Source organism: Apteryx mantelli, chromosome 3 (assembly GCF_036417845.1).
Source record: "Apteryx mantelli isolate bAptMan1 chromosome 3, bAptMan1.hap1, whole genome shotgun sequence".
NCBI lineage: Eukaryota > Metazoa > Chordata > Aves > Apterygiformes > Apterygidae > Apteryx > Apteryx mantelli.
The window spans coordinates 131,276,172-131,296,135 of record NC_089980.1 but is presented as its reverse complement, the minus strand read 5'-3'; the positions used below and the strand labels follow the sequence as shown (position 1 = coordinate 131,296,135).

Sequence of the window (19,964 nt, the reverse complement as noted above, 5' to 3'; positions counted from 1 at the left end):
TGGGTGCAGTGCACCCATTTTTAGTGTTGCTACACTCAGAAGGGGTAGAACCCTGCAGCCCAGCAGATTATCTGCCTAATGTGGAGTTCAGCTGCACTTGCAAAGTGGGGCAGAGTTCAGGCTTGGGCTGCCAGCTAAAGCATGCACTCAAAATACATAGATACTATTTACGGGATGGACCCCCATCCCGCTGCTATTTAACATCCATGTTCTCCTACAGTCCCGTACTGCAGTAACCTTGTATGGGTCAGGGTTTGAAGAAGCTGACTAACCACATGCTTTTTCCAAGCCCAGACTAAGTATACTAACTTCTCTACAGACTCTGTGCCTGAAGAAACAAGCAGCAAGAGCAAGTACTCTACCCCAGGTCTGTCATAAAGCAAGCTTAAATATTCACCAGAAAAAGAATATACTTTCAAGAGAGAACTTAAGGAAACCCAGTACTCCTCAAATACGTTTGATGCTTAATATTGCGTAAAATTGTTCCTGAGGTTGTTAGCAATATCCTCATGGCCCCTGGGGTTATTGCAATATGTCCAGCCATCTCTGGGAATCCTTCCCCATCCCTCCTCTCCACCCGTCTCTTCTCTTTTCATGAGCACAGGGCACAGCAAAGCGGACCAGACTACAGGAGCATTTCCCAGTACACCTCATCCTTTCCAGATGACCTTGCACTGGAAAGGACTGGGAGTATTTTACATGGCCAGCTGCTGCCGGGAAAGCGATGACTGTGGGCTCTGGCCTCGGCTCGCGTGCTGCTCAGCTCCCGATGGCACCTGGTTAACCCGTCTCTGACAGAGCAGTGCTCAGCATGGGAAGGTGATAGCTCGTGCTCGGGACTGGGCTAGCCCAACCTCAGAAGGGCCGTGCCCATGTATTTGAAGATAAAGCACATGGAACAAGAACTTTTCCGGCTCTGGACCAGCACACTGCAGGATTAACCTTTTTCTGAGAAACCAAGGGGGCTCAAAGTGTGCTCTCCTTGCCTTTCATGAACAAAAAATAATTTTAAAATTGTTTTGCTCAGTCAAACCCAATTATCTTTTCACTACAGTGCAATATAAACAACACGTTTTTTCCCTACTAATACAATGACTGATTGTCTTCAGATAGCCTTACTCGAGACGGGCAACAACTCTATTTCTCTTACGCTTTTTGTCTATATTTTGTTCTTTGAGGAGGGGATAATTGATCTCGCTTGTTTTTGAACATTTCATTTTTATCCTTTTGAGACACCACTTGCTATCTTACCATCAGATACCAAGAGCAACACGCAGAGGAATCAATGGCAAAACATGAGGCTAAGAATAATTAGCCTGTGGCAAAGAACAGATGAGGTAAATACACTGAAAATATACAATTCTTTTTCTGCATGTTATACGAATGCATACAGCATCTTTACGACTACATCGTCTTCCCATTGATGTCTCTGGCAAATGATTCTGCCTTCAGTTGGAATGGCATCAGAGTTTAACCCTAGCATACACTGGTTAAAATGTCTTTTATATTATGTTTAACATAGAGAGATCTCCTTTACTTTTCAGCTAAAAAAATGCCATTTCTTGTTTTGATTTTATGCTAATACAAAGAGTGTAATGTAAATCACATTTAACTTTAAGTATCATCTCAAAGGAGCTGTTAACAAATATCAGGAGAGGATTCTAGATATGTTATATTTATAAACATACTGATTTTGTGAACTATTATGACTCTGCACTATTAATGGCATGACCCTACCAAATACTGAGTGCCTGCTGCAAGTTAAGTGCCTTGACTTTCATTGACTTGATGGGGTTTCTAAAAGGGCCAGGCTTTGCAGTGTCAGTATCCTCTAAAAAGCAAGTCTTTAGAAATTTCACCCCACAGCCCCAGGTTTATCATCTTGCAAAGACACTAGAACACATTTGCTTAGTTTACAGATGAATATTTATTTTTCCCCACCTGACAGCTTTGCAAACTCAACTAGACATCAAGCTGGATTTTTCCCCGTTCAAGCATCATCATCAGCAATAAAGGTATTTTTGCCTTGAATACACCTGTGCAACTCCATTAGCCTTCATCAAGGTTACATGTGTGCCACTGAGGCTATATATGGAAGACAGCTGGGATGACAAGACCTGATTGAGGACACAAATTGACCTCTGGAATATTTATTGCTGTTGATGATGGGAGAGAAGGCAAAAAGTGGTGGTGCTGGCAAACGGGATAAACCTCTCCCTATTTTTCTCTTGCACTGCCCGAGTCTCATGTGAGCCCCTGAAAGACAATAAATGCTGAAATAAAGGGTTTTGCTTTCATAGAGTCCCTTTTCAGAGCATTTTTAAAGTTTTTTTTTTTGTTTTTAAATGAGTGCATATTAAGCAGTGTTCAATCTAAAGCATTATCTCCACTCAATAATTAAATAATAAAGCAGCAATAATCCTCTCAGTGTGCATCTAGAAATAGATGCTGCCTGGTGACTTCTGCACACACAGACGTCTTTGTAGCCAAATCCAAATGACAGTCTTTGGCCAGTCAGTTACTGGATTTCTATAAACTGACTCTAAGAGCTCCTTTCCCTATAAACTCTTTACCTTATCACTCTAAAAAGTCTATACTGTAACCTTAACTATTAAATAATAATGAGCAGACAGAAGAGAAGGGACAGGAGAGATCTGGCATAGCTACAGCTAGCAATCATTAGATTTACAGAGGGGAAAAGACATGCTTCCTAGGCCAACATATTTTTTATGAATAATTGATAAGGCAGTCAGCACAGTTATATCATAGAAATGTAATATATATCCATAATTATAAAAACAGCTTTGTGCAAAAGGACATAATACACTGAAAGGAGATACCAGCCAATATGCCATCCTGAAATAAAATATAGTCACTATTGTGTTAGTTGGCAAAATTTAAATACAGGATTTGAAGCAAGCAAAATGTTCTTTAATCCCATTTTTTAGCACAGTCCAGGCTCAGTCTGCTCAGGAAAATACTGCAAGGCAAAATCAGCAGCTGCATTAATTTGCTGATGATTGAGAGAAAAATGAAAGTTATCCTCATGTTTTTTTTCTCCCTACTTGCTACTCTAACTTACTAATAATACGAGAGTACCAATTTATTCCTATGCGAGTATATGAAGCATACAAATTGAAAAATCAATGTAATGGAAAAAAAAGATTATCATGCACTGTTTAGAATCAATCAGCTAGAAACAGAGGGGGCAAAATGCAAAGGCGGAGACATGACGTGTAGAAAACGTACACATTACACCTACCCTAAGCTAAAGCAAAGTGTTTGTAGGAGAAAACTACTCTTAGTCTAACACGCAGACTGAGCTAAGCATTTCCCCCAAATTGTCTTCTTTCCAATTTTTCCTAGACAAATTCATCTGTTGCCTTTTCTTCGTTTAAAAGTCCCCAAATAATAAAAATATCAATCCCTTTGCCCATAAAAGCCACACATAGCATATAACAAAGATTTCAGGGTGAAGGGATTAACATACTCAAAATATTTCATCAGCATGGCGCCCCAGCACCATTCACCAGCATGCCGATGGCTTATCGCAGCCCAAAGGACAAACTTTGGTAGTACGTGACAAGTCCCTTGAAAACATGGACAGCCGTAATTCTCAGTTGTGGCCTGAATCACTTTTAGCAGTTTTGTTTTAATCTGAAATCTCTCAGTGGTGGAACACTTTCTTCGGCCAAAACAGGCCGCTACCGGTCAGAAATAATTACGTTGTACGAGTCAGATGTGTAACGAATGGATCTGAGGCTCGGTTTGGAAATACATTCAGAGGAGGTGGAAAGAATGGCTACTGGCTCTGTGACAGGAGATTCAATCTTCATAAACCTGCAAGAGAGGGGAGGAAAAAAAAGCGACACAAATGCGCCCTACAAAAGAACAGAGCAGATCACAGCTGGAAGGAAGGCAAACCTTTTAATCAGGTCCTTGAAATACAAGCTGCAGGAAGCTAGAACATTTTGGTGGACTTCAAACTCTTTGCCTTCAACAATAATTTTCAGGTCTGTAAACTCTTTCGCTCTGCGTTGCTGGTTCAACTCCTTCAACATTTCTGCAGAACAGAGAAGACAGACAGTGCCAGGGTTCCCATTAAGAGTTTTTTTATTTTTACTTTTTATTTTTTATTTTTTTTTGTAAAGAAGTAGAGAAACAGGAAACAACTGATATTTTTGTTGGTAAGATTGGCTCAACACAGACAGTCAGAAGTTACAAACATAACACACTAAAAAGAAAAAAAAAAGAAAAAGCGGGAACCAGTAGGTCTAAACAACAGAAATATATATACAGAAAAAAAGCAAAAACAATCCTAAATTTGGAAGAGTTAAAAACAAAATCAAAATATTTCAGCATCAGCAAATCAGAAACACAGAGAATGCATTATCACAGAAAAGTTGAAAATAATTTGTTATAAGAAAAATCAAGAGCTAATGAATTTCTATCCAAATGCAAATAAGTTTTGAACATACTGGAATAATATTAGTGAAAATATGGTACTATGATGTAATATGGACTGGATATGGGTCAAAATAATAAAATCACAAGACCTGCAAAAATAACATATCCTTAACTTATACATAATAAAAAAGTGTTAAGCCTCTCAGTTAAAAGGATGCAAAGTACTCTATAAATAACATATTAAACTACAGTGAATAAAAAATTAACCAAATTATCAATGCATCTTGCAATATACCTCCACTGTATAGACTACAATTGTATATGTTTCAAAATTAGCTTAAAAGCATCCTCATGATAAAAAATAATCTCATACCGAGAACAAATTTCTGCCTTTTATAGCAGCTCCCGTTTTTTGCACTCTGAGGATTTTTACTGTCACAGCATTTTTATTTTTCAGCCTTCAATGGCTTCATTTACAGCAACAATCAACTTTCACACATCATGAAAGAATCGTAATGATTAAAATAACCTAAGAAAGTGTTTCCATCCTGCAATAAAGCACCTACCTTGCGCGATGCCTCCTGTTACACAGCCTATTGGCACTAACCGAATGAAATAGGAGCATGCCACGTCGTCATGTCTGCATGTATACTACAAAGCAACCTACATGTTTTATATACCGGCTGGACTTTTAAGGGTAAGACTTCTCTCCAAGTTTGCCGACCAAAGTGGCTATCAAGATGAATAATATACTTTTCACCTGGGCAACAGTCTGGCGGTTCAGAAGCCAGTAATCAAGATGATAAAAGAGCTGATTTTAAATACTAAAGGATTTTGGTTTTATTTTATGTTTGCAATAGGTCAAGGTTCTCATTTTCTCCATGTAACACCCTCAACACATTCCTCTTCAGACAGATCTGTAAATCAACAGTATTTCTTTACGTGGAGGCTCTCTTTACACAAAGTAAAAGGACCTGAAGAGTGTGTAACTATAACTGCATTTAAAGCTGCTGTCAGGCTTCGGCACTGTATTGCCAAAGCAGTGCCAAAGGGCCTTCCGGTAAAATCGAGTTAGACCCAAATAATCTCTTTTTACTCCCCCTGCTCCTCCAGTGAAACTCAGCAAGAATCATTTCAGCCAAGTGCCCAGCGGTTAAACAAGAGGAGCGCATGCAAATATACCACGCTGCATTAAAAGAAACGGAAGTTCACCCAACCCCCAACATCTGGGCGCACATTTCCCAGGCCTAAGTAAATAAATGTCACCTTGCACATTTGTGTCTATTTAATGGGAACACAGTAGTGCCTGAAAGGCTAATTATTCTGTGCTGGAACGGGTCAGCGCTCTCCAGAGAGCAAGCAGATCATTAGAGAGGGCACGGAAGTGAAAGCGGGCTCGTGTCACATCTCTAATAGAGGAAAATAAACCGCTCTGGCCTGTGGGTGCCATGGCAGGGACTATTTGTCAAGAATCTATTTGAGCCAAAATACAATGATGTATTTCAAGCAAATGTGAAAGTTAAAGTGGGATCCAAATGTTCCCTCCTCCTCAGAAGAGCGTCAGGTTTGTGCTGCCATCTGGCTTGGCCAGGAACATTTCAGGCCTCAGCTGAAGATCAAGGAAACTCTGGACACAGCGGGTGTTTCGTCTGATTTAGGGTCAGAGCGCCCATCAACTTTGGTTTCACAAGCGCAGCACTAGATCTTATTTGCATCTTTTTGGAGAGGACTGAGGAGGAAATATTTTTATCTCCCTTTTCACGTATGTGCTGCTTTTTTTTTTTCTGTCTTGGCCCATTTTTCCACTTTCACTTACAGCAACTACATTTTCTTGCAGACCAATTTTCTATCATTTCATGCCTTAAAGACAGTTACTTTTTCCCTCTAAACTTTCAGATATTCTCTGTTATCCCCTACTTAATTTCACTTTTTTCATTGTTTTCTGTCATTTCTGTGCTCAAATTTGCCCATCCACTTTCCTCCATCCACTACACTTGCACTTCTCCTACGCTGCTATTCAATCTCCTTCCTTTTTTGTAGTCTCAGTGGCAGCCCTGCACAATCGTCCTTTCATGTCAAGGGCTCCAATCAGGACTAAGCCATACAAGTTTAAGATTACACTTATGCAAGAAGAAGTCAATCTCCATTTCGCTTCATTCCATTTCCTCCTTTTAAAGCCCATGATCAATTATTCTTAATGTTCAAAGACAGCAAGTGCATGCAAGCCACGTAAATGGGCTCCCGCACAGCAGGAGAGGAGTGGAAAGAGAGTTAAACTAGGCTCTGAACGGGCTGGGGGATTTTGGAGGTGGGCTCCGTGTGAGCTGGATAGTAGAGACCATCCTTGAAACCACGACAGTGGCTGAGATTGCCAAATATTGAGGCACAAAGTGCAGCCACTGCACTGATGGGCGCTGGGCTCTCTGAGTCCACCAGGAGAGCTGGTGGGAGCAGCCACGTCCCCAAACAGCTCTCCCTGTAATGGACTGATTATTTGGGCTTTACGGAGCAACCTTTAGTTACATCCAATCCTTCAGCTCCCGGGTACGGTTTCTCCCTCTGCTCTTTGCACACCTCAGTGGGCTTTATGCTACGTGCATTCATTAAGGGAGGCACACCACGAAACGCAGGTCTGGAGCACCGGTGCAATTTGGCTCATAAAAGACAGAAACCAGAACAAGCCCTAATCAGAAACTGAAGCTTCTCGTTTTCCTATAGTTATCTGGAGGAGGTAATTCCCTCCTCATTCCCCAACTTGCTATACTGCCCTCCACAGAAACATGACTACGAACAGCCATGTATTTTTTTTTTTTTTTTTTGCAGCTCAGTTTCTGAATCATAAAGCAAAGAGGCAGGTGGAAAAGAGAAGGAAGTCAGGAAACTGCATTGATTCATCGATCTTCCTAGCTGAGGCCCCTCTGTATTACTAAATAACTAGCAGGCATTAGTATTGGACACAAGGTTATATCAGAACGGGCTCTCATTCTCAGAGTATTTGTAATGCTCACACTGTGCTTAGCCAGGCATTAATGATTTATGAGGACTCGGGATCAGTTGCAAAACAAATTTTTTCACCAGGTAATAATGCCTGCTGATGAGTTCTAAAAGGAGAGACAACACAGTGCGGTCCTGGCAGTGAAAAATGATCTCGACTGTCTCCCGCTAGTGCCTCTTTTGGGGTACTCCTAATTTGCAGCTTTTCCTCCAACAAATGGAGTTCCCTGAAAGACTCAGACAGGGATGTGCTGAGTACTTCCTGTTGCTTATTTATTCCCCTGCTTTCTTTGCTCTTACAGAGGGTTCTTTTCTTTGCTTGTTTGATTTCTTTTTTAAAGAGATCCAGTTAAAATGAAGTGCAGCGTCGGTTAAAGTTTTCAGGAGGGCACTCACGTTCCCTCTTTTCAGTAACTCATAGGCAACATACTCACTTCCACAGCACAAAGCATTTTCCTTCCCCCTCTTAGGGGCCCACTTGCTTTGGGATCTCAGAAACCAAGCTGGTCCTTTCTGTCTTTTCCGTCATTATTGATGCTAAATCATTCTCAGTCAAAGACTGGTTGAACGTTTTCTTCAAAAAGATGTAAATAATAGATACCAGCATGTTCTTCCATAATTACATGAGCTGCACAGCAGCAGAAACTAAAAGGGACTTGACCTAAAACCCACAACCAAACATCTCTATGGAGTTTGAGAAAGCTAGCACTTTCCATTTCACCATTATCAGCCTTCCCATTAGTGCTTGGGGGCATTTAAGCATAATTATACTGTGAGTCCCAGAGACGATATGGGACAGAAGATGTAAGTGACTTTCCTCGGTCAGTAACAGAGCCCGAAAGAACTCAGAAGCTTTGATTCCTGGTCCCCAGCTCTACCCATTATACTACATTTTCTTCCTCTTAATTAATGGACAAATTTCAAATTAAACCAAAGAGCCTATAAGCCTTGGATCAAATATTGGACCAAGAGCAACTGTGCAATATTGTAGATCAAGTAAAGGGAACAGAAATGATACAGTAAATCTTTTTTTTTTAATTACTCATGATCTGACTATAAAAATGAACAAGTAACTTACTCCCCAACGTCATTTATTTTGTATTTCAAGTGCAGTGGAGATTGGGTACCCAGTCAAAGATCCTTGCTAATGCAAGTTCCAGTGGCACAACAGAAATTCTCAAGATTCTTTCCATTTTTAATAACAAACTCATTACTTCAGCTTAAATTCTGACAGATGTGACTTTGAAAGGTGGCAGTAACAGCTAAAATATGAAGAGCCTTGAAATACGGAAGAATGGTTTCACAAAAAGTGTTTTTAAAAATTTGTTTGGAATAACTAACCTGTTATAAAACTGCAAAGGGTAATTGGTGAAACATCACTAATTATTCCTGTGAAGAACATGCAAGAGACCAGTGCTTGCCCAGATAGCTTCATTCTTTCATGATTGGGTCAGAAAATGTGGGAAAGCCAAGAAAAGTTATGAGAAGGAAAATCCAATTACTTTTTTGCCTTAATAAGTAAGAAGATTAATTCCCAAGGTTATGTTCTAGTTATGCAAAACAAGCTTTTTAACCATTCAGTGCCAGCATGCACGCTTGCACATTTTGATAGAGAGTAGTAGATTTTATGTAGCCACAAGAAGTTAAATTATGAAGCAAAAGACCTAATTGTTCACTAGGAAGTTAAAAGTGTCAGGGAAGCCTGTGCCATGGTGAACCTGTATGTCATTTATGTGGTTCCAAGGAGAAGAAGAGTGTCTTCCTGTTACGTGCGCTAGTACTTCCTAAGGACGCTGCTAGAACTACACACAGATATGCGACCTGGCAAGCAATTACACAAGACCTCATGATTTTTTGGGCAATTTTGACAAGTCTCTCTTTCTCTTCAGTGCAACACCCCCAAACATACGAAGAACCCAAAAGTCTAGAGAATGCCATAACAAGTTGCTCTATCTACCCTCACGCCGTCGATACGTAGCTCAACGTAGCTGCCTAGAGAAGTAGCAGTTAAATGCCTAGTCACATTATTTGGCCAGTCTGCCTAGACACACTTGGCTGTGCAGCTGCCAAGGCTGTTCTCTGTTCCATGGGACATTCTGACATCTCAGACCAAATCATCACTGAGCAATATCCCTCAGGGCCTCCCATGATTATTGGGCAGGGGTTTAGTTATTTCACAGCTGACAAATATACTATTGGCCATAGCAACTTCCATGTGGTGTGAAGAAAGCACATATCTCTGGAGAGCAGCTTCCTACTTATGACGGAGGAAAAAAAATAGGTCCCTTACTCTCTTTTGTCCTGAAATGAAATAGTAGTAAGACAGAGGGGAAAGAGGGAGACCTGGTGGGAACCATTAACAATTGAGAGTGTCTCAGATACTATCCTGTGACATTGGGTTTCCTTCCTGGACCCTAAAAATTTTATGTCCGGTTGTTCAGGCTGTAGTCAAAAGAGAGACATAAACCAGTCTCATGTACAGCCTATCTACTTCTGTGCACTAAGCCAGGCAGGCTGAAGTGTCCTCTTGCATGGTTGTCTCCCTTCAAGGATTATTAAGAGAGGTTAGATAAATACCTGAGACCAGGCACATTTTCTGGGGTAGTAAGTGTGACTAAATCTGTTGCAGGTAGGTAAATAAATAAATAAATATATTTTGCTGTTGGAGCTGATCCCAAGAAGTGTTTGACTTCTGGTGACAGAGTGCTCCAGAAGACGGTAAAGTCTTGCCAAGGGCAGGAGGAGGAGGTGAAGGTGGCATAACAGAGCAGGGGCTCAGCTATACGTGATCCTTGATCTGTGAAATGGGAGAGGCCGACGAAAAGTGAAGCACTCTCCCCCAACTACTGTGATGAAGTGCAAAGATGGTTAATGGTTTGGAAAAGAGGTGCAATAGTTCCTGTATTATACGAGGGTGTACAGCCCTCCTCTCCCAGTCTGTATAATTAAGGGTATTGATTATGGACTCTGCACAGGAGGCCAGCTGGCTCCAAAGGCATCTGAAAACACTTGACTGCTTATGGCCAGTCTCCTGAATGTTTTGCTCTCATAAGCCCTTAAGCCAGATAAAATGAACAACTGACGAAAGCTCAGTGATGGCTGCTGGAGCACTGCAGGCTCAGCGAGGCCATGTACTGCAGAGCCTCTGCTACAACAGCTTCACTTCGCAGTGAAGATGGAGCATATGTTGATGGAGAGGTATCACTGCTGGGGTAGCTGCATCAAGCTCTCTGAACAAAAGCCAATGGGAGTCATCTTCTGCTGGCATAGATGTATGCTGGGTTTTGTCAGCACAGCAATGTGAAATGCGAGAAGGTGTGAATTTTTCATACTCTGAGCTGATACGACTATGGCAGCAGGACTTTGTGGTGTAGACCAACCTGTCTAGATCTGCTTAGTCTTGCTGACACTGTTATACACCTGTGCTGCTAAAGAAAACAGTAACAGATGCTGAAGAGTGGGAAAATATTTTTTAAATCCCATACTGAACAACACATATGTGACAGTATATGATAAATCTGCTCAAAGGATTGTTGGCAGTGAGATGCCCCATTGTGCTAAATAATTTTTCATTGTTCACATAGACAAATCCTTCTCACCTTATTATGGTGAGAAAGGGTCAACAGAGTCAGCTGCAGTGATTACTCACTTGAGGAAGACAAGTACAACTGTACATGTAAACGGAGCCTTTCTCAGTATATTAAAAACTCAGGGAAGCCACAGTAGCATGTTCTGAAGCCAATTTTCAGGCTATTGTCATCACTAGAACTGACATTAGGAGGCACCTGAAGGGCCTCTTCACACCTTACAGAGTTGATATTTCCCCATGTTATGCCACAGAACTAGTTCAACACCTTTCCTGTTTACATTCAGAGATGAGCTACACACCTAATTTCTAGAAAATCGACTTTAAACGTAACTTTGGAGAGATACTGGTGCCGCAATTTATGCACGAAAAATTATTAAAAAAAAGGGAGTTCAGGAGCTAGAATGACTCAGGTGTTTTGATTTGTAAAGTCCTCTATGGTGTCCATGCTTGCTTATTTATAATTGCACAGGGTTACATACGCACAGTGGACATATTTGACTGGCTTTGAAAGTGAACTGCAATTACATTATATATGGAAGGACAGGAAGAATGAAAAAAAACATGGAGACAATCCGGTCTCTTCAGTTTTCCAACACAAACTCAGATCCATGGCCCAATGGATCAGCAAGACCAAATACCTGCTGAGGTGTTCACATGAAGATGCACCTTCCTATGTCGAGACCTGCTGTTTTTTCAGGATTCACCTCTGATCAAACATACAGTTGGCTGCGCTCTGTTCTGTATTGGACAAGGCAAAGAAACCCCAGGGGACCCTGCAAAATTGCTAGCCTAACCCCCGTTCCATACATAACATGCCGCTATTTCAGTTAGCACTGTAACTTGGTTTCCAGACAGACAGTAATTTTCTCTGGAGACAAAGAGAGAGAGAGAGAGAAAGGGAAGAAAAAAAATCTTTGCTCATTGGAGACTCAGAATAGCCCAGATTCAAACAGAAATTTAGTTCTGATTGTTTTATTTACCAGCAGACAGCCCTGAATGTCAATACATGCTTAAGGGATAGCTAAAATATTTATTACTATGTGATTTGGGATGGATTCAGTATTATCCTAATTGCTTGTAGCAGAAGACTCGCAGATAGCTTTTAGACCTTTTTGATCTCTTTATGTAGTGCAAGGCATTAGCTAAACGTTTTCTAGTTTTGAAAGCTTTGAACAAGAAGCACCCACCTGTGAAACTGATAGTGTAATCAACAGGCTCCCCGACATGTCAGCAACAGTCAGATGCTGACCAGTTTTGGTGGGATAAGAACAAAAGCTGTGAATTATGTGTTAACGGCAATCAATCAGTCACACGAATGCGCACACATACAGCAGGCTTGTTTTCCGAAATATGAAAATAACAAAAGACAGGTTTCTTAAAATAAAGCAGTGATGCACCCAACACAAATTGCAGATACTAGTGGTGAGTAAAAAAAAAGTAAAATAATACGACTGAAAGGCATAACACCTGCCAATCAAGGATTTCAAAGTGCTTCACATACATTAATGAGTGCGCATGAGGGGTGTCCTCTGCCCATTTTAAACAAAAGCACTTTCCCAGAAACACCCAGTTTCAACAGGGACAGGGCTTAGTTTTTTCTTAATCTGTAGTACAAGTAAAGCAATTCTCTGAGATAAGCCCATCTTTACTGACCAATGGTAACACAACCATCTCCTAACGTTTCACGCTACTGCAATATATGATGCCTGATGAAGGCAAATAAAACCAATTTAAAGCTTTGGCCTTGAAATCTCACACTTTGAGAAGATATTATCCACCATCTAAAGCTAGTAAAGTGGTAAATCTAAATATTTAGGCATATATAGTCAGTGGATGGCTTAGTACCCTGCATATGTTATGCATTGGCTTGAATGCACGTGACAGCATCTCTTGATCTAGTGGGCATCTCATACGACAGAGACCTGGTCTTTTAGTACACATTGTGTCTCCACTGTGAGTTTCAGTGATTCATTACGCGATCAGAACGGACAGGTGCAATCAAATAATGCAAAAGAAAAAAGGAAAACACTGCCAAGCAACTCGAGGACCTCCCTCAGGGTATTCTGCAACTGCACAGCTCTTCCTCAACAGCTGGCTGGCTGCTCTACAGCTTCAGCGTGTGACAGTGACGGCACTCATAGCCACCCATGGTTACAGAAGTAATAATAATAATAATAGTTAAGTGCAAGGCTATTATCTTACCTCATAATCATAAATGACAATAGGTTTGGAAGAAATGTTATTTTTTTGTGCCTTTTTGTGCCTCAGAAAACTTGGGAATGGTAGTAGGGGAGAGTGGCAGGAGAGAGCAGAAATGAGTGCTTGGGGAGGGGGGCTCTGTCTCAAAGAAACACTTTTCTCTTATGATGTTTTTAACTTTAAGAACACAGTATCCCATGTTAAAAAAGCCATAATTTGTGTCAGATTTTCTTTGAACATCTCCCTACTTATAACATTTTCTAACATCTAGGTTAGAACTATCTTAGAGATGTGAAGGATTTTATAATCGAAAAAAAATTCTTTCAAAAGCACTATAAAGTTTTCAAAGTTTAGCAGGGTTGTAGCTGCTTGAAATATTTTGTAAAATGTGTTCCTCACTTCTACATAACTCATATTTCCCCTTAATAGGGTGCATCTCATTTTTTAAACCTTGTTCTTTAAAAAAAAAACTCTTTTGGAAGGTATTCTTGTAAATATGAAATGTTTTTATATAAAGCTTGGCAAACTCACCTCCTGGTATCTGTGTTGCATGAACTGTAGTTTGTACAGTACAGCAAGATAATATGGGCTGTGACTGGCTGATAATGTAAGAAACCATTTAACTGCAAATGTTGTTTATATTCATGGAGGAACAAGTTATCAGGAAGTGTTTGAGTAACCGCCTTACCAAATTCAGAATAAAAAAGGACACTTTTAAGAAGTTTCTTAAGATTAAAGGACAATGAGTTATTTAATGACTATTTAAATTTACAGACCCTCTAAGAATTAAGCAAGCTTATACAGACTATTTTGAGAGCTGAATGACTTTCAAATACTGAAGAAGGTTGGTAAGACCTGCCTAAAGCGTTTCAAGTACAAACGAAAATAAAGGGACATCTCAGAAAATAGGGTGAATAAGAGAAAGCTAAGATTTCAACGGTGAAGGTAATATACAAATTCCACTGCAATTTCATAATCTGAAAATGTTACTACGACCGACCCACAGAGGTGCTGAACCCATGAAAGGATGACAACAGGCAATTTTGAATCTAGACAAGCATGAAAGAAGCATGTTTTCCTCCTTCTGTGTAGTTATGGAAACAGAGAGCTATAAGCCCCCTCCGAGCCGAACGAGGGCTTTTTTCTTCTCTCCGCTCCCATCCTCAACTTTACAGCTGTCACCACAAGCCATCCCGTTCACTCCTGCAAGCCAGCAGGCAGCAACCAGACATCTAAGGAGAGGAGAGAACAAAAGAAGCCGCAATACAGCTTCAGTTCAAATGACAACATCACCAGGGCTCCAACTTGCACTGTGAAGACAAAGTTGTAAAGTTTTGCAGAAGAACTGAAGGAAATTCCTCTACTAGTGGTCTTTGCAGGAAATCAAAGGCCTATTTTAATCTAAGATACTAACAGCTTCTCTTGCTAATGACCAAAATATCTAGACCGGCGGCTCCTCAACTGCAGTCTGCAGCATGACGGTGGTCCATAGAGCCACTTGCAGTGCTCTGAAAAGACATATTAAAAGTAAAACATCAACAGTTTGCAGTTGAAACTGAGTGTTAAGGACTCGGTGAAATGTAAGAAATGCTGAGGGCTGACAGACCTCTTTGAAAGACCCTGTTGAAACCACATGGTTCAGGAGAGGAGATGTGCTACAGTTTTAGGTAAACTGAAAATAATGGGATTTAATTTAGACTGAAGAGTCTTGCTGTGTATTGATTTACCTGTCTCACAATGAAAATCATAAATGCCCTTATGTAGCTGGCATAAATACTTGTCCTTGGCACACTGGACTTGGGGGAAGTCAGGTCAGTAATTCCCACTGATTACTATTTGGTGATTAAACTAGGATATAATATAGGACACCAAACTTAGAAATCAGTGTCCATCTATAAGCTATTTTACTGACCCATGACACACTAAGTCAGGGTTTACCACTAATTTGGAGAAAAAAGCTCCTTTGAGGTCCTCTCCAAGGGCAGATTCTTTCTTGCAGTCTTAATCTCAGTGATGAGATCTCCAAAGGGAAACACACAGAACTGTAAATGAAATAAGCACTATTTATTGTCTGTGTTTTTTAAATTTCTTTTGCATTCTTTAGAAATAAAATACTTGATAATTATTTACTTTGCCTTCATTGATATTTTGCCCTATGACTTAGAGTGGAACCTGGTGCCACTGAACAGTGGGAGTCGTGTGTCTGAGCTGGTTTCAAGAGACATAATTATTATAATTTAGTTTATTATTTCTTACTTCTCTGGACCATTAATTTTCACATTTTATATACATATTTATAAAAATTGTTGTACTTTTAATTAACTATGTGGTATTAGCAGTTTATATGTACAAATGAACAACCCTGGGAACAGACTCATTAAAATCCATGGCTAAACTTCAAAGGCTTCAGGATTTCACCTCTCACATCCTTCCCTCTCTCTTTTCTTGCAGCAGAAAACTATCATGTATTTAAAAGGAACAAATATCTACCTGAGCAAAAGCTGCTTTTCACATTTCACCAGAAATGTCCTTACTTCAAAAGTTGGCTTTGTTTCCCCAAATATATGTGAACCTTCCTGCGGACTGAATATTCCATTTGCAGTGTTTTAACAATGAAAATCATTCTTAATTTTATTTTTCATTTGTATGTATATTTTTACTGTATCTAATGAAATGTCAGTAAGAGCAACAATGTAGCACAATTGTCATGTCTCACTACACTGATGTCTTTAGGTTAGTTTGGAAGCATTTTTCTAGGTCATTATTTTTAATTAATACAATGAATTACTGTATTTTTATTCAAAATGTCAAACCGTTTTAATCACAACACAAATACGAAATGTTGACCTAGAAAATAAGATGTTACTCTGGTACTCAATAGGAAAAATGCAATTAAAAGCCTAGCATTCTAAAATGAAAATAGAGAATTTGACCATTTTGCATCTTAGTGAACTATTAGGTCTACTGCCACTGAAATTTTATCAAATATGGATAATAAATATAAAATACATTTTGGAACAAAAACATCTCTTGTAACAAAATTCTGAAAATATGTACCTCTTCATTTAAAGTGATTAAACGTCTTTTAAAATTGCAATTTGGAAAAAAAGCATTTGATTGAAATGATGTCTTACAACAGAAAATAGTTTCAATGAAAATTTGTGTCAGTGATGACAATGTCAAATATTATATCAGGCAGTAGCCATTTATCTATAATCAGAGGTTGCTTTAACTCAGTTATATCTGTGCAGTAACAAGTATAGTTAAACTGGTGCAATGGCCTTTTCGTTGAGCTTAAGTATTTACGCGTTCAAATGGACCAGTTTAACTGAGAACAGAATTTGGTTCCCACTACTGTATTGTAAAATAGTTACACAGATAAACACTTACAGTACTATCAAAGAAGCACTGTTTCTTGATTTCCTGACACTTTTTAATGCTAATTTTCTAGTCAGCTTAACTTATGTCTTGCGTTTTGTTTAGCTTTCCTCTTTTTCCCTTAAGTATTATATCTTTATTCTTCAACTCCCTCTGGTATACTTATGATTTTCTCCTGGCAGTATTTTTTAAAGGTAGCAATACATTGTTGCAGAATGTGATTAAGATAATTTGGTGCATTCGTAAGGACATTAAATTGCTAGAGTGGAGTGTAATTTGGGTTGGCTGCAACTTGAAAAAAAACCCATAATGCTGTAAGTGGAAAATTTTGAAGACGAAGCAGTAGCTTTGAGGTCTTTACCTGCATGAACTCTAATGAGTGAAAAAACCAGCAGATTTAGATGAAATTTAGCAAAATGCCCAGGTAACTTTTGAGACTGGGATTTAGGAGCTCTTGAAAATTTAACCTACCTATAATTTGTCATAAAGAAAAAACAGTGGCTTCTCTGGAAATAACAGGGTCAAATCGCATGTGACCAAATCCTTGTAATGTCAAAGGTTAAAAAGATAAAGCCGGAAGGAAAGTCTCTGCTCTGTAAAATAGCTATTCAGCACCTGACTGGAGCTTTAAATCTCTACTGGTACTGCAGGGAACAGCTTGCAATGACATCTCCATGTAAAAACGGGATGTCCCCTTTTGTAAGGGACTGTAGGATTCTTGTCTTCATCACACAACTTTCCATCCTTTTAACACCATGCTTTAATACTGATTTAAGTAAAAGAAGAATCAGAGTTCAGAACTGGAGCTGGGAAGTCTAACTATTATGTTTTTTTTCCTCTGAAGTCCATGGACCCAAAAAGTAGGCAAATAAAGTTCTCCCAAGGTCATTGGTATTTAATCTACAAATGAAAAAAAAAGAAAAATCCTTTAAAAACAACTGAGGAGTACTGAGTACAGCTTCTGGCAAGGAAAAGGAGATGCAATAACAGAGAAGACAAGGGCAAGCCCTGGGTGGTGCTCCATCCGGGCAGACAAAAGACCTAACCACTACCAAAGAAAGTGATGTTTTCACTAGCGACTAGGCTGGACTTTACTTGAAAAACAATCCTTTTCAAGTTCTTTTTGAAATTATGAAGAGAACAGGATTGCTGTACGCTCACACATTCGGTGATGCCCACAAAAATGCCTTCCCTGTGCCAAAAACTACAAAGCCACAAAGATTTCTGGTGTGTTGAATATGAAAAAATAAACGTAACAAAGCACAAGGAGTGGGGCTGAAGTAATAAGCCCGCTGGCATTAAGGGGTGTAGATTCATATGGGGCCCACCAAGAAACAAAGCTGTTGATCCCGTCTTTGGGTTATTTTCTTTTTCTTTTTCTTTTTTGCTTGAAAGGAGGGGGCCAAAGAGACTTACATGCCGAATTCAGAGGAGAGAGGCTAGGAGCGAACCTAGTGAAGAGACATCTTGCAGCAGGACAGCCACAAATAAGGTAAGACTGTAAAGCTGGCAAACCAAAAGGGGAAGGGCCTGGAGTTGCAGGGGGTTGTACCAAGCCATGGGAAACGGAAGGTGTGCTCTTAAGCGTCAAACAGAGAGGTCAAGCGCGTAAGGAAAAGCTGATACTATTCGCTGTGCAGAGCAGGATTGCTTCCGGACTGGGTCAACAGCAGACAGCAGAACACAAATGATCAAAGAGGTTGTTTTATAGTGGAAAAAAAATACTACCTCACATGCATATACTAAAAGTGACGCAGGAACATTACTAGCGGTTATGTTGGAGTTAAATACTCACACACTAGGCTAACTCTAAAATAATGGGAGTATACAAAAAAAAAAAAGTTACACAACTTTCTAAGTGACAGGTATGAAGAGAGAAACCCTCTGCTACATTGGACCTTCCTCAAAGAGACTTTCTTCCTCCCATGAAATGAGAATTACAACCCTGCAGCTGTGGCAGATGTTACTATATGAATATTTATACATCCAGAGGATACTTCGGTCTACCTCACCAGGCATGTTAATATTTGACTAGATCAATCAAAGCACTGAGTTCATGAGGCAATGACAAACTGCCCCCTCACCTCCTCGTAGGTGGATGAGGTTCATAGTCTGAATAATCTGCTCCTCTTGCTGCATCCAGCACCAAAGCCCATGCCTGCACTGTCTTGTCCCCACCATGAAACGGAGCGTGGAGCGGCGGTGGTGGCGGACGAAGGCACTCAAGATGCTAAGGCACCGTGGCACAAGAGGGTGCCGTGGGGTGTGGGCACTGCTAGTGGAGGGCCGAAGGCAGCCCAGCTGGCCGAGCCTGGTGGTGCTGTGCTTAAGCTTACAGACCTGCCCTCTGGGAAGCGTTTCTTGCTGTCCCAGGGGCCACTCACGCATCCCGACCGCGCTCGGACCGGTGACCGGCGAGTCCTCCTTGCACGGCGCCCCATGCGTTGCGCCCGTCAGCTCAGGCATTTACAGCAAAGGACCGAACAGGTCCCGAACCATGAGCCATTACAGGCTGGTGGAAACTACAGCAATAAATCTTCAATGTATTCCTTCATGGAGCTGGAGGAAATTTAGAGTTTGCATGAATAGTAACACTACAAAACTTTTTTGCTGGAAATTAAGTTTCTTTTTAGAAACGCAGCCTTACGTAGGCACTCGGACACGCACAAGCACACAGGTGCTGATGTTCCTGGGAAGAAACTGGCATTTCAAATTGCTTCTCATGCCTTAAAAACTAGCAAAGGAAAACAATACACTGTGCATTTCTATTTATTTTTACTACACTGGAGAGTAACACAGCTCTTGGACTTGTTACCAATTTCAACTAGAAGTATTTATTTTGTATGCCTATATTCACATTTGTATCTTCACATATGTAATACCAAAATAAATATATACTGGAAATATATATTTTTAATTTAATCTTATTTTCCAGTGTTAATGGTATCACATGTGGATCAATGTTTTAATAAGTGGAATCACTGCTGTCCTTGACTGACTGAAAAAGAACCGAGCTATCTTAATTGCGATCTTTATTTTTTTTAAACCAGAAGTGGGGCACTCTTGGAAAATCTACAAAATATTTAAGGAAAACATCTAAGCAGGTTTTTTTTTTTTTTTTTCCCCTCAAAGTTGAGAAATGCCTGTGAAGATCTTTGATGTGTCAGCTTTGACAGTTGTTTCAGTCCACCTCTGTTAGCATTACAGTAGACAGCTGAGGCTGGGATTGTTTTTCTTGCACTCGCTGGTCCCTCAGAGAGGACAGCAGACGACTGCTCAGAATATCACTTATTAAAATTACATTGCAATAAGCACACTTGCATACTTTTATACAGGATACACATTTTTGGCTGAGATTAATCAAACCCACATCTAGGTATGTAAAAGGCGTTAAACC

At 40.0% G+C, this 19,964-nt stretch overlaps 1 protein-coding gene across 4 annotated transcripts in view; it reads right to left on the bottom strand.

Annotated features, from left to right (window-relative positions):
* Positions 1 to 19,964, bottom strand: part of KLHL29 (kelch like family member 29) — a 383,688-nt gene that overhangs the window by 61,142 nt on the left and 302,582 nt on the right. For all 4 annotated transcript variants that reach the window (XM_067294846.1, XM_067294843.1, XM_067294845.1 and 1 more), the window contains one exon: positions 3,925 to 4,063. In XM_067294846.1, coding sequence (XP_067150947.1) covers positions 3,925 to 4,063 — 139 coding nt within the window. The remainder of the gene's footprint in view (positions 1 to 3,924; positions 4,064 to 19,964) is intronic.